The following is a 12,158-nucleotide window of genomic DNA, read 5'->3' as shown; positions in this document are numbered from 1 at the left end:
TTTTTGATCAAATAAAAATAACAATGACCATTTTACAACAAAATGAACGGTTTTACCATAAAGTCAAACTTTTATTTTGAAATGTAATTCATCAAGGAAGTAGCTGCGCACTTTGTAAAAACAACCAATGTGATGTTCGTTGGTCTGTACTCACTTGCTTTTCCTAACAACTCGATCATATGTTTTAACTTAGTTTGTTAAAAATAGTTACCATTAACTAAGTTTCTGCAGTGCCTATGCATAAATTGACACAGTCCCAAACGTATATTTCTTGGACGTGACATTCGCAATTGTACAGTAATGTAACTAACTCATTTGTTGTTTATCCTTGTTTATCATGTCGAAACATCGTAAATTTAGCGTCAGCACTACTGTGAGTTAAAATCACATGTTTTTTTCACCATGTTTGCAGGGTCTGAGATGTCATGGGTGTGCAGGGGTTAACAACATTTGTTGAAGGGAACAGAAGCTTTCTTCCAGATGTGAGGTTCAGGGACAGTCCCCTGGTTATTGATGGCTGCAGTCTTTACTTTCGTCTCTACTTTAACCACGGTTTGGATCAGCAGCATGGAGGAGACTATGATGCATTCGCTTCCCTGCTCACCCAGTTCTTCTCTGCTTTGGCAGCCTGTAACATCCAGCCCTATGTGGTGCTGGATGGAGGTATGGGTGCTTTGAAATAAAAAGCAAACCATTCTTTAAAATGATGTTAATTTTCAAGTATATATTTGTATATACACTAGATAATATTGTAAGAATAAAGTCTGACTGCGCTATGTAATCTACACCTAATATCAGTCAGATTTTTGTTGTTATTTGATCAAATGAATATTGTACACCAACATTTAATTTCTGCCCTAATTTGATGATGATTTTAAGGGATAGACCCCAGTGAGAAGAAGTTTCCAACTCTGCGCCAGCGCCTGCAGTCTAAGATAAAGGAGGCAGACAAGATCTCGCGTGGCTACAATGGCTCCATCCTTCCAATCCTCGCAAGAGATGTCTTCATTCAGGTCCTCATTCAGAGAGGAGTCCCACTGGTCCAATGCAAAGCTGAGGCAGACTGGGAAATTGCATGTTTGGCACATCAGTGGAAGTGCCCAGTGCTGACAAATGACAGTGACTTTTATGTTTTTGACCTTCCAGGTATGACGAGTGTTGAACTGTTCTCAGGATTCAGAAAGCCCTTTTTAATAACAAGTAGTGAGTTTTTTTAACATATGCTCTTTGTTGTCTTATCCTAGGTGGTTGTCTGCCTATCCGTTTTTTCCAATGGACCAACTTAAATGGAAAAGTATCACAGCGCTACATCTCAGCTCGATTGTACAACACTAAAAATCTGTGTAGCTGGTTTGGGGGCATGAATTGTGACTTGATACCTTTATGTGCTGTCCTCCTTGGTAATGACTATAGTGCTCCAAAGGAGACTGACACACTCCTGGCTCTGATAGATATGGGTGCATTAGGAAGAGGAGGTGGCAGAGGTAAAGGCACAGCATCTTCTACCCGTATCAATATCCTCCTCCTTTGGTTGTCCTCTTTCTCAAATGTGGCAGAGGCCCTGCAGGAAGTCAGCGGGCTGATAGATGGGGATGGTGGGAGAGGCAAGCGAGGACCTAAGAGTGGGCTTAGCTCCCAGCTGTGGGCTGCCATGCAAGAGTACCAAATAGGAACTCCAAGTTCTCTCGCTCACTGGTTTTCTGGAGGTAGAGTAGCTACAAGAGGGAAAACATCTGGTCTGGCAGAGCTGCCAGAATGCTTGTCTTTGGCTGAAGCGCAGGGGCAGCTGGCTTCCCTGGTTGTTAATGCCTTGGTCATGCAGAGGGTTCTTCTCATCCCACAGGTGGAGAATAGTAAACTACCCAGCAGCCACTTTAGTTCTACACCCATACGTCAGGCTATTTATGGGCTATTACTACAGAATGCTCAAAGAGGTGGAGGCGCACACGTAGCGAACAGAACACAAGTCCAAGGAACGGGAGGTGGAGAAAAGCGAGGCGGAAGGGGTTGTAGAGGGAGGGGTCAGTGCCACACATCAGCTGCACAGCACCGAGTGAATGATCCACTGAGCAGGGAAAACGCAGCTTCAATGCAAGCACAGAGCAGCCCAGTTTTTGTTGAAGAGTATGACCGTTTGGACATAAACTTAAAGAAAAACCAAGTGGTGGCACAACTCCCTAGGACCTTTATACACCTGGATGGACTCAACCAGGTAAAAATATCCACTGGTATATTTTTTTAAATCAATAGATGACTATGATCAACAAACTTCTTTTAGCCACAGTTCATGCTAAAATCCCTTAGCTGAGCTGATGGATAATCTTTTTCTTTGTTTTACTGGACATCTCATTTTTGGGTGCATTTCATTTTAAAATTAATTGAGGCATGTTTTACAAAATTAGAATTTTCCGCTGGTAAATGAATCGTTAGGTCTGATTTCATATTTTATGTTTTACTCGTTTTATTTATGTTTAAGAACTTGTCCGTGTGATTTTTCTTTGTATCCAGGCCCCTGAGGCACTGCGTCTTGGTGTCCTGTTGGAAGTCTTGGCAGTGAAGGAGTCTGCTCTGGCTCCTGTCCCTGTCCACCTGCAGCTGGCTGTTGCAGTGACTGGATTCTGGTCGCAAGAGGCCGTACCACGTCCCTCACAGCCCCTGGTGCAGGCTTTGGTGCTTAACATGGTTTATGGAGAAGTGTCCTGGAACAGCCAGCCTGGAGCTACTCACCACCATCATGCTGGTTACTTGGATTTGAGCTAGTTTATTGTCAATCAAGGGAAAAAGTCAGAGATTTACCTTTAAAAAGCTAATACATTTTTTCCTCTCTTTTCTTTAGCTCAACTAAACTGGGCTGCAGAACAATATGTACTGTCAGCATTGGACAGGCAGCGAGTGAGACCAGGGGAGAGACGAGGGTTAGACATTAGGGTGGCTCACAGCTTCAGCCAGTGGCAGTCCTGCCTGTGGAGTGCACTGTGTCTCAATCAGCTGTTGCTGATGCCACTGCCTCAACCCTATCTGTCAGGGTAAGACACACAGTTTTTGACTAATTCATCCTTTTGAGAAGACGCACAACTAAAACTTAGAACAGACAGTAATTGTGGAATCCAATAAAGCTTTGTTGAATCGAACTGTAAAAAATTAAAGTGTTTTCCTCCTTACATTTTATAGGCTGTTCAGTGGTACCTTGGTGCATGGCCTCCACAGTTTCCTAAAAGCGGGAAGGCCTGCAGAGTCCTTACTGCGTGGAGGATCCTTATCTTGGCAACTCTACTCCTGCCTTCTAGATGCTGTGAGGGACTGCAGCTTCAAAGCAAATCCCTCCTCTCTGGCGTCTGGTAGGAAGAGAAGGGGCAGAGGTCGAGGCAGGAGAGGAAGAGATGGACGAGAGGCTTGGGCTGCAGACGAGTTGAACAACATGTTCACACTTCTTATGTGTGAGGAAGAATATGATGATTGGTGAGGTGGCAGAGAAAAATGAAATTACACCTGTGATCTAAAAAAGTTAAATCTGGTCCTCTGAACATTAAAAAAAAAACCAAAACAAAGCAAAACGACAACAAAAAAATGTAGAAACGTTTCGTCTCTCATCCGAGAGACTTCCTCAGTCTGAGGAGCTGTTTTCAGCTCAGTCTCTTAAATAGCACCTTCTCAGAGTGGAACAACCAGTAAACCAGTAAAATACACCTGTGATATTTAGAGAAAGCTTTAAGATTGTTTACCAAGTAGGAAATTTGTGCCTTTTAATTTTAAGGCAATGTATTGCACTAATTTAACCCCCAAACCAGACAGTGTCTGAAGTTATGGGACCGTGTTAACATGTGAAGCTGAAAATCAGATTCTACGAAACACATTTTTATCAACATCTTTGAACACTGGTTTTATTTAACCACGTCAGCAAAAGAATTAAATAACAAAATGATATTATTTTATCTGTTGAGGGCCACCAAAAATATAAAAACTACAGATGGTTGTAAATAAGTGGAAGTAGATTTCATATATTCAAGCCTACAAGGATGGGATCGAGCTATGCTTTAATAAAAATAAATGGACTGTCAAAGACCTAAAATGCTACATTAAGTGCTCTTCAGCACTGATGGAGGTTTGGAGTCTGTTTACATTTTGTATTTGCTCAGCAGTGTGGTTGCCCTGATTGTTCCTGTGTGATGGTCCTTAATCAAATCAAGCAAAAATGAATTGTTACCTAAAGCAATTTATGATTTACCGTATTTGTTGTGCTTTTAACACATCACTGTAAGTGTTAATTTTGTATTTGTTTATATGAAAAATAAAGTCCAAATTAATTCTAAAATTGATGTGCTTTTTTTTAACTTTAAAGAAAATAATTCAAAACAAAGTGTTTATACATTTAAAGGCACAGCACGTAATAATTTACGAACTGTTATTAAATACTTCATTTACGGTAGAGCTTTACCTTGAAAAGCACATCAACAACTAAAAGACTTGCTATAAAACACGCTGTCTAAGCACGACCGACTACACAAGTGAAACGAGATCCTGTCTCATGAATCAGTTCAGGGGATTTCACAAATATCAACTCATGACAGACAACGCTTCATTTTCTATGAGGACGATGCGGTTGAGGCAGATGAAGAGGCGGCAGATGCAGCGTGTGGCTGAGAGTCAATGATGTCCATGTCTTCGTCTTCGTTCACTCCGCACGTGTCGACCACGCTGATGAGGCAGCTGGTGACGGGAAACGCTCGCACTTTGCTGCAGGTCACCCACCTGAGGACAAAAAATATATATGTATACAGTGATGAAACCAGATTAAGTGTTCAATCAAACGTGTGTGTATTTGCATAGATGATCAGCAATGCAACACTTTTTTTTGTTGGTAGCATGGGTGTATTTGGTAGAAGGATGCAGTTAGAGAGGAAATGGAAGATGGAGTGAGGATGCAGAGAACAGAGATGGAGGAGGGTGACTCGCTCTGGCGACCCCTGAAGAGGAAACAGCCGAAAGAAGATGATTTGTTTAAAATAATGTAGGACAAACTCCATTACTACACTTAAAAACAATCCAGCTGAACATGACCTCCCAAAACAAAGAGGTTGTTACTAACTAAATGAGTGATTTCTATTGAATAAAAATAAATAAAAAGGAATTGTGTCAAAGCAAAGTATGCATGTTTGATCATTTCACCACATTCTGTATACTCTACATCCAACCAGGGGTTGAACCCAGGATCTTCTTGCTGTGAGGCAACAGTGTTAACCACTATGCAGTTGTGCTGCACGTTGTTTAGTGTAAAGAATTTTGTGAAAATACCAACCTGTCAGTCTCAGAGTGGTACTCTAGGACATGCCCGAGCCTCCCCACCCCCTGGAATCCAGCCAGCACATAGATTACACTTCCGACAGCAGCACACTTCACTGTCACACCCCTCCATGGCATTGACGAGGCAGCACGCCACTCGTTGGTGGCAATGTCGTAATATTCCACTGAATCCAGGCCACCTACAGAAAGACAAAAAACAGAAAAATATGTAAGGGTTGACATAAGGAAATCCAGGTTTTCTTTTCATCAGACTTTGCCAGAGAGGCACTTGCAGCACAGGGATTAAAGCAGAAAAAAATCTTTAGGGAAGGGAAGTCTGAGATTGTCATTGTATGTTCCCATACAACGATGAAACTGGTTCTCTGCATTTAACCCATCACACGTGAGACACACCCAGGTGGAGCAGTGGGCAGCTATGTAAGTGCTCAGGGAGCAATTGGGGATTATTGGGTGTTTTTCTCAGAGACACCACGACATGTGAGAATGGCTGGGAGTTGAGCCGCGACTTTCTGGTCCCAGGTCTGCTGCCCTACCTCTACTCCATCTTGGCCCTCATTTAGACTGAACTTTAGACTTGACTGTCCACATGACCTTAGTAAAAGTACACTGTATAGTATTCTGATGTATTCCTCAATAATCCAGGTAGAAAAATCTAACAAAGTTAAATCAGGTCCTGGGGACAGATATAAAAAAAATCGTTTAAACGTTTAATCTTTTATCCAAAAGACTTCTTCAGTCTGAGGAGCTGCAACAAACTCAGTCTTATAAACAGCATCTTCTCAGAGTGGATCAACCAGTTTGCTGCTGACAGCCAAAACTAGCTCTCCGCATGATAAAGGAGGACCAGCAGCCTAACAATGGATTGTAGTGCACTGATGGCTGCTTGCTATTCACAGGGGGCTGAATGATACTAGCAATAACAGCATTGTAGGGGGTGGGGGGGTGTTGAACACGGAGGCCTCCACCCCTGTTTAATGATGAACGGTTTCTCTTCACTAAGATGGCCTCCTTCACTCCTCTCTCTGATAGGAGAGTGAAGAGAAACCATCCACCATTAAATGGGGCGGAGGCCTCCATGTCCAATTGTCCCCCTCTTACAATGCTGTTGCTAGCATCACTCAGCCCTCTGAACAACAAGCGGCCCTCGGAGCACTAACAATCGGTTGTTAGGCTGATGGTCCTCCTTTATCATGTGAACAGTTAGTTTTGGTTGTCACCAGCAAACTGGTTGATCCACTATGAGAAGGTGCTGTTTATGTTTAGTGCAGCTCAGACTGACAGTCTTTTGGATAAAAGATGAAACATTTCAATAAGTTTTTTTATTATTATCTTTTAATCTGTTCAGAGGACTTGACTTAACTTTGTCAAATACACAGTACAGCATTCTCTAATGAAGCACTGAAGTTGTAAGAAGACTTTAAGCTGCACCATCAAGATTCTCAAGACCAACATCATTCTGAAGAGAAGTGTTTTAACAACTTTTCTCTAACACCAACGCTGAGGGCGTTCCCAATGTGAGACACAAAATGAATTGCTATGAAATAGACACTTGAGGCGAGGTCTGATTGGCCGAGACGAAAATAAGTTGTCTCGGACAACTGGAAACCGTTTATATCGACCCCTGATATAAGTACAGTCTTTTATTTTTATTTTTAATGCTGCATCTGCCGAGGATACATTTACCTAAAGGTCCCTGTCCCCCAACAGCATAGATCCTGTTGTTGACAACAACCAGGCCATGGTTCTTCCTGGCCTCTCTCATCCCACACAGCTCTCGCCACCTGAAAGACACAATTAGAGGGTTGCAGATAATAGACATTTACACTCCGGTTAATTATTATGTGCTTCTACATATTCAGAGCTGTATGTTTATTAGACTCACTGCTGTGTGCTGGGGTCGTACACCTCGCAGTTGCCAAGGATCCTCCCAGAGACATGATTTCCAACAGTCCCTCCACAAACATAAATGAGCCCGTTGGCCTCCACCGAGCCGTGACTGCAGCGAGCCATCAGCATGCTGGTTTTGACCTGCCACGACTCTGTCCTTGTGTCATAGCATTCAAAAAGGTCCAAGGCAGAGCTACCTGTAGACACATGCACAATGTTTAGGCATTTTATCGTCTGCAGCTTTTTCCTACGACCCAAATTCCTTTCTCCCGCATCTTTCTGCTCACCAACTTCTGAGCCCCCGGATGTATAGATCTTGCCCTGAGAAGCGCAAGCAGCCAGGCTGTCGCGGGGCGTTGGTGGACCCAGCTTGGAGTACCAGCTATCCTTCAGAACATTGTAGCAGTCCATGCGCTTGATAGGAAAGAGCTGCGAGCCCCCCAAAATGTACACCACATTGTCCCAGAAGATGGCGGAGGCGTCTCGACGCTTCTCAAAAGGACAACGAATATCCGCCCAGCTGGAGTCCTGCATGGAAAATAGACACGTGGCTAATATAATAGACCCAACCTCACACAACAATGCTTATAAATACAAAACATTAAACAAAACACTAAATGTTTTCTTCTAGTTACAATGTAATACGAAACATAAACACAACTCTATATGACACAAAAACTATTGTTTGCTGCCAGTATTTCTCTTTATGTGCAACCAGGTACCTTTGGGTTAAAGTAGCGGCAGGACTGAGGTTGGGAACCCCCGAACAAAGCAATGCGGTAGTCGTGCTTTTTGCGTCGTGGTCTGCTGCTCTCTCCCAGGTCCTCTCGGTCTTCCAGGGACAGCAGGTGGTAACGCATCCCACCTTGGACAAAAAGCTAAATGTTTATCAGTTGTAGACCCTGATTTTCTCTCTTTGACTCGTCACGGTGGGCCTCCCCCAGGTATGGTCCGTCTGGAAAGGCAAAAACTCTGTGCCTCTTTCCTTCCAATCACGCAATACTTAATTGCTTCCTAATTTATTGGCACCAAGAGCTGCCGGTCTTTTAGGCTGTCACAGCAGAAATGTGTGTAAACATATAAACTGATATAAACATTATTCTAAGTGTTTGTGTGCTGTGTGTAAATAACAGAACCTCTCAACTCCCCCTGGTGGCCTGATATAAAAACATACCACCATGTTAACAGTAAATCTATTTACCCATGCATCCAACCCCTCAATTTAATCACTCTATCAATAATGATGTCTAAATGTCATAAGTGGAAAAACCCTAAGTACCCCCCCCCCCCCCCCCCGTAGAATCTGTAGTCTAAAACCTCTGTTGCATGGTCTATTTAATCTTTATGTGTAATAATCTAAACCAAGTCCTGTTCCTTGGTTCCTCGTTATGGCACGTAATGCAGGACAGCTGTGGGTAAACATCAGTTCATAGAAACTCAAAATCAATCTAATGCTGCTATTAAAATCAAAAGTTTATCAATGCAAATGCACCATCTAGTAGTGTTAATCCATCATGCACTCCAACTTAATTCATCTAAAAACATGCATCCTCGTTCATTCATAGTCACACAGTAATCAGTAATCAATTAATCAAATCAATCATTAAAATTAATTATTAAATATGTAACATACTAAATTATCCTGTCCAACTATTTCAAATGAAGAAAAGTTTCAAGTATTTCTGTTTTGCGTTGGTTGTTCAAGTCAGCACAATTAAGCTTTGCATCCCTGCAGTGTTTAAATCCAACTTGTTCTTGGGAATTACAATGATGGCTTTTTTTTTTTTTAAATCTCAAGCACATTTCAATCTTTACTCACTGATGACCATCTTGAGGCACTGTGGGTTGTCCTGAATGAGGGGCTCAGCCTGTACAGTCTTCGAGAGGAACGTTTTGGAGACCAGAGGGAAGCGAACGCACCCCAACACCTCCACCATGTACTGGTTTCTGTTGCACACATCGTACTTCAGCCAGCGCACTGCAGCATCATAAATCTGAAGACAAGTAAAACAACAAACATACAGAAAACACGTTACAGGACACAGTTTTTTTTCTTCTCCAAAAAGTTTCTTTGCTGATAAATTCCACTCAGTTTGGACAAAAACCAAAAAGATTTACAAAGTGGTAGTTACTCATTATTAACTGGTACATTCAAGTTCCCAAAAACTGTTAGGGACTGTTTCTGCCGCATTATAAAATAAAGGCAAACTAGTGAACCTGGGCCTCGGCACGGACAGTTAGTTTGTCCTGGTGCAGTAAATAAGTTAGCTGTGAGACATCAAGTTGCAGAAATTCATCCAGTTTGTAGACTTCTGTGAAATGCAGCTGGAAAAAGTCCTCAGCAGCTGCCTTCAGCTCCGGACAGTCCATACAGTCTGCAAGGGCTGAAATACCTGCAGGAGTACAGAAAACAGGTCAGCAATTACAACTAATTAGGCATTTATTAGACATGTATTTGTATTTTATCTAGTTACCCAAACAGTTTGTTGCATCAATCTGTCCTTTCAGGAACTCGACGCACATCTTCTTCACTGGTTCTATTTGATACTGGTTGGCTGCATCCAGCAACGACTGAACGTTACTACTGTTTACTGAGATTCTGGCACAAACACAGAAAATTCACCTTATTTCTCATGGAAAAACACACAGGCTAAAGAAAACACATGCTCCATGAAATAAACCTTTTAAAAACACATCTGTCTTGTATCATACCAAACACAGTAGTTTGTCATTATATTATTTTGTAGTAAGAATTATACCTAGCTGTATAAATAAATTCAATCAATAGTTCGATAATATCCGGTTCAGCACTTCTGAGCTCCACCTCATGGGCCATTGATTCCATCATTCTGGCTGAATATGCGGGAAAAAAAAACAGACACAAACACACCAAAGTATATTAAAGACACAGCAGCAGAAATGAACAATTTCACCAAAGCAAAATCTTTAATCTGTGTTGTCTACTGAGGGCATTAATTATGTGTAACAAACTCTAACTTTCGTAGATTAATAAGATTTTTTCTTGCAATTTAAGCAAAAAATCTTTATAATATAGTAAAATATGTGTTTTAGAGATATTTTTCCCCTTAGTCTTAGATTAGATGAATTTGATGGATGGTTTACTTTACCTATCAGTCATTGATTTTAAGGCTGTCAGTCGTTGGTTTATTATTCTAATAAAAGCAGCTAATATTACTAACCTATGAGCATTTGCATGTTTGTGTAATTTGATGCTTACTGGTGAACATGAGGCTGAAGAAGTGGCTGGCAGAAGCGAGCACGACTCTGTGGGCAGGAAAGTGTTTCCCCTGAACCACAAGGGTCACATCACAAAGTGTTCTCTGCAGAAAAACAACATAAACTTGGATTTCATGAGGCATACAGAGGCTTTACAGCTTTCTCCACTTTTTAACCTCCATCATTCACACACGGAGACATACCTGTTTTCTCAGGTTATTCATGGCTCCCATGATGCTGGACAGCTGCCTGTATTCTTCTTTAGTGGCACATTTTCTTTCGCTCTTCTTCTTGGAGCTGGATGCCTTCTCTGGAGAGGCCATTCCCGTCATGTCTAGCTGCCTTTTTATTGTCAGTTCACTTACATTAAACAACAAAACGCGTTCGTGACTTTTGCGTCTCTTAATACACAGTAACTACAATGATCTGCCTAACACTGAGCAGTCTGTACAGTTAAAAACTAAAGCCACCGATGTTTCGGCGGTTTATTAAAGAAACTTTAAGAAAAATACCAAAGTTCATGCTCAATAATAATCCAGGTATAAAAATCCAACAATGTTCAGTCAGGTCATCTGGACGGTTTCTTTTTTAAGCGGAAACGTTTCGTCCTTCATTCAAAGGACTTCTTCGATCTGAGGAGCAACAATACTTTTTTTTTTTTTTAAATCAAGGTTTAAATTGGAATAAAACGTGTTTGCAGAGATTTTGCAAAACAGAGCACGAAACCAAAATATTTCTCTCTTCTTCTACGGTTTTCCTGGATCGTCTTCTTCACCTTTGTTAATGTAGTAGAGAGTTTGCTGACGCGGTGTCTTGCTGCCCCCTTCAGGCGAAGTAATGCATTGCTACTAAACGCGGATACAGTGACGTCACGTTCGGGCCTGCTTCCTCAGAGCAGACATTGCATGTTTCTTTTTCACTCAGCTAAAATAAAAAATCCAGCTACTCCATTCAGCTATTTTGTTCCATTTCAGCTGTTGCATTCTATTAAAGTAATGTGAGTACATTTAATTTACTTTGCATTTAAAGATATATGAAATGTTGATTTTGAATATGAAATAATGGCCTAGTGGATAAATAAAAATTTGTTTTTAATTAGGAAAAAACAAAATTATCAATGACCGCAAAACTTGTTGTATCAAATGATAAAATGGCCACACATTTTTTTAAAGATCTTAAACAATTTTTCTTTACATAGTTGTGGGAACATTGGCATATAATTTTTTCAACAAGGCTAGTCATGTCAGACTTTTTAAATAGTATAAAGAATCATTTTTTGACTAGGAATGTCATTAATGATAGCTTTAAGTGTAGGTTTAGCATTTGTTTAGCGTATAGCTTAGTTAGGATCTTAGATCTTTATATACTGTTTCTTTTTACACTTTATATTTTTGTCTATTTTTGGGTGTAACTGGGACCTTAAATAAAAAATGTAATTCCACCTCATGTACCACATGTACGATGGAGTATTATGGCCACGCTATAAGAAAAAAATTACATTACGAGAAAAAAGTCATGAAATTACTAGAAAAAAGTCACAGTATCACGAGAATAAAGTCGTATGACAATAAAATCATAATATTACGAGCATAAGTTTGTAGTATTGTGAGAATGAAGTTGTAATTTACAAGAATATAGTCATACGAGAATAAAGACAAAATATTATGAGAATAAACTCGTTTTTAAACGTAAGACTGCAGATGAAACTACCTATAGACCACTGCCAGAAAGTT

The 12,158-nt window shown here is 40.9% G+C and overlaps 2 protein-coding genes across 2 annotated transcripts; one reads left to right on the top strand and one right to left on the bottom strand.

Annotated features, from left to right (window-relative positions):
* Window positions 1-423: 423 nt before the first annotated feature.
* aste1b (asteroid homolog 1b) lies at window positions 424-3,553 on the top strand. The gene is made up of 6 exons (XM_037692805.1): window positions 424-663; window positions 880-1,146; window positions 1,245-2,212; window positions 2,509-2,740; window positions 2,837-3,026; window positions 3,172-3,553. Exons 1-6 carry the CDS (start codon window positions 426-428, stop codon window positions 3,461-3,463), a joined length of 2,187 nt encoding a protein of 728 aa, XP_037548733.1. The 5' UTR covers window positions 424-425; the 3' UTR covers window positions 3,464-3,553.
* Window positions 3,554-4,471: 918 nt separating this feature from the next.
* Window positions 4,472-10,984, bottom strand: klhl7 (kelch-like family member 7). The gene is made up of 12 exons (XM_037693753.1): window positions 10,629-10,984; window positions 10,427-10,529; window positions 9,948-10,041; window positions 9,663-9,787; window positions 9,406-9,581; window positions 9,008-9,182; window positions 7,911-8,053; window positions 7,476-7,716; window positions 7,184-7,385; window positions 6,985-7,082; window positions 5,297-5,480; window positions 4,472-4,749 (listed from the first exon to the last, which is right to left on the bottom strand). The coding sequence occupies exons 1-12, from the start codon at window positions 10,755-10,757 to the stop codon at window positions 4,584-4,586; spliced, it is 1,836 nt and encodes a 611-aa protein (XP_037549681.1). The 5' UTR covers window positions 10,758-10,984; the 3' UTR covers window positions 4,472-4,583.
* Window positions 10,985-12,158: the final 1,174 nt, after the last annotated feature.

Source organism: Nematolebias whitei, chromosome 19 (assembly GCF_014905685.2).
Source record: "Nematolebias whitei isolate Nwh7 chromosome 19, NemWhi1, whole genome shotgun sequence".
Classification (NCBI taxonomy): domain Eukaryota; kingdom Metazoa; phylum Chordata; class Actinopteri; order Cyprinodontiformes; family Rivulidae; genus Nematolebias; species Nematolebias whitei.
This window is presented reverse-complemented; position numbering and strand designations above follow the sequence as displayed.

Excerpts from the sequence above, each read along its gene's own strand:
- aste1b (XM_037692805.1), top strand. The coding sequence starts at position 426 with ATGGGTGTGCAGGGGTTAACAACATTTGTTGAAGGGAACAGAAGCTTT. Across the intron at positions 2,213-2,508 it reads ACCTGGATGGACTCAACCAG|GCCCCTGAGGCACTGCGTCT; the intron begins GTAAAAATATCC and ends CTTTGTATCCAG. Across the intron at positions 3,027-3,171 it reads CCTCAACCCTATCTGTCAGG|GCTGTTCAGTGGTACCTTGG; the intron begins GTAAGACACACA and ends TACATTTTATAG.
- klhl7 (XM_037693753.1), bottom strand. The coding sequence starts at position 10,757 with ATGACGGGAATGGCCTCTCCAGAGAAGGCATCCAGCTCCAAGAAGAAG. Across the intron at positions 7,083-7,183 it reads TACGACCCCAGCACACAGCA|GTGGCGAGAGCTGTGTGGGA; the intron begins GTGAGTCTAATA and ends TGTGTCTTTCAG. Across the intron at positions 4,750-5,296 it reads TACCACTCTGAGACTGACAG|GTGGGTGACCTGCAGCAAAG; the intron begins GTTGGTATTTTC and ends TTTTGTCCTCAG.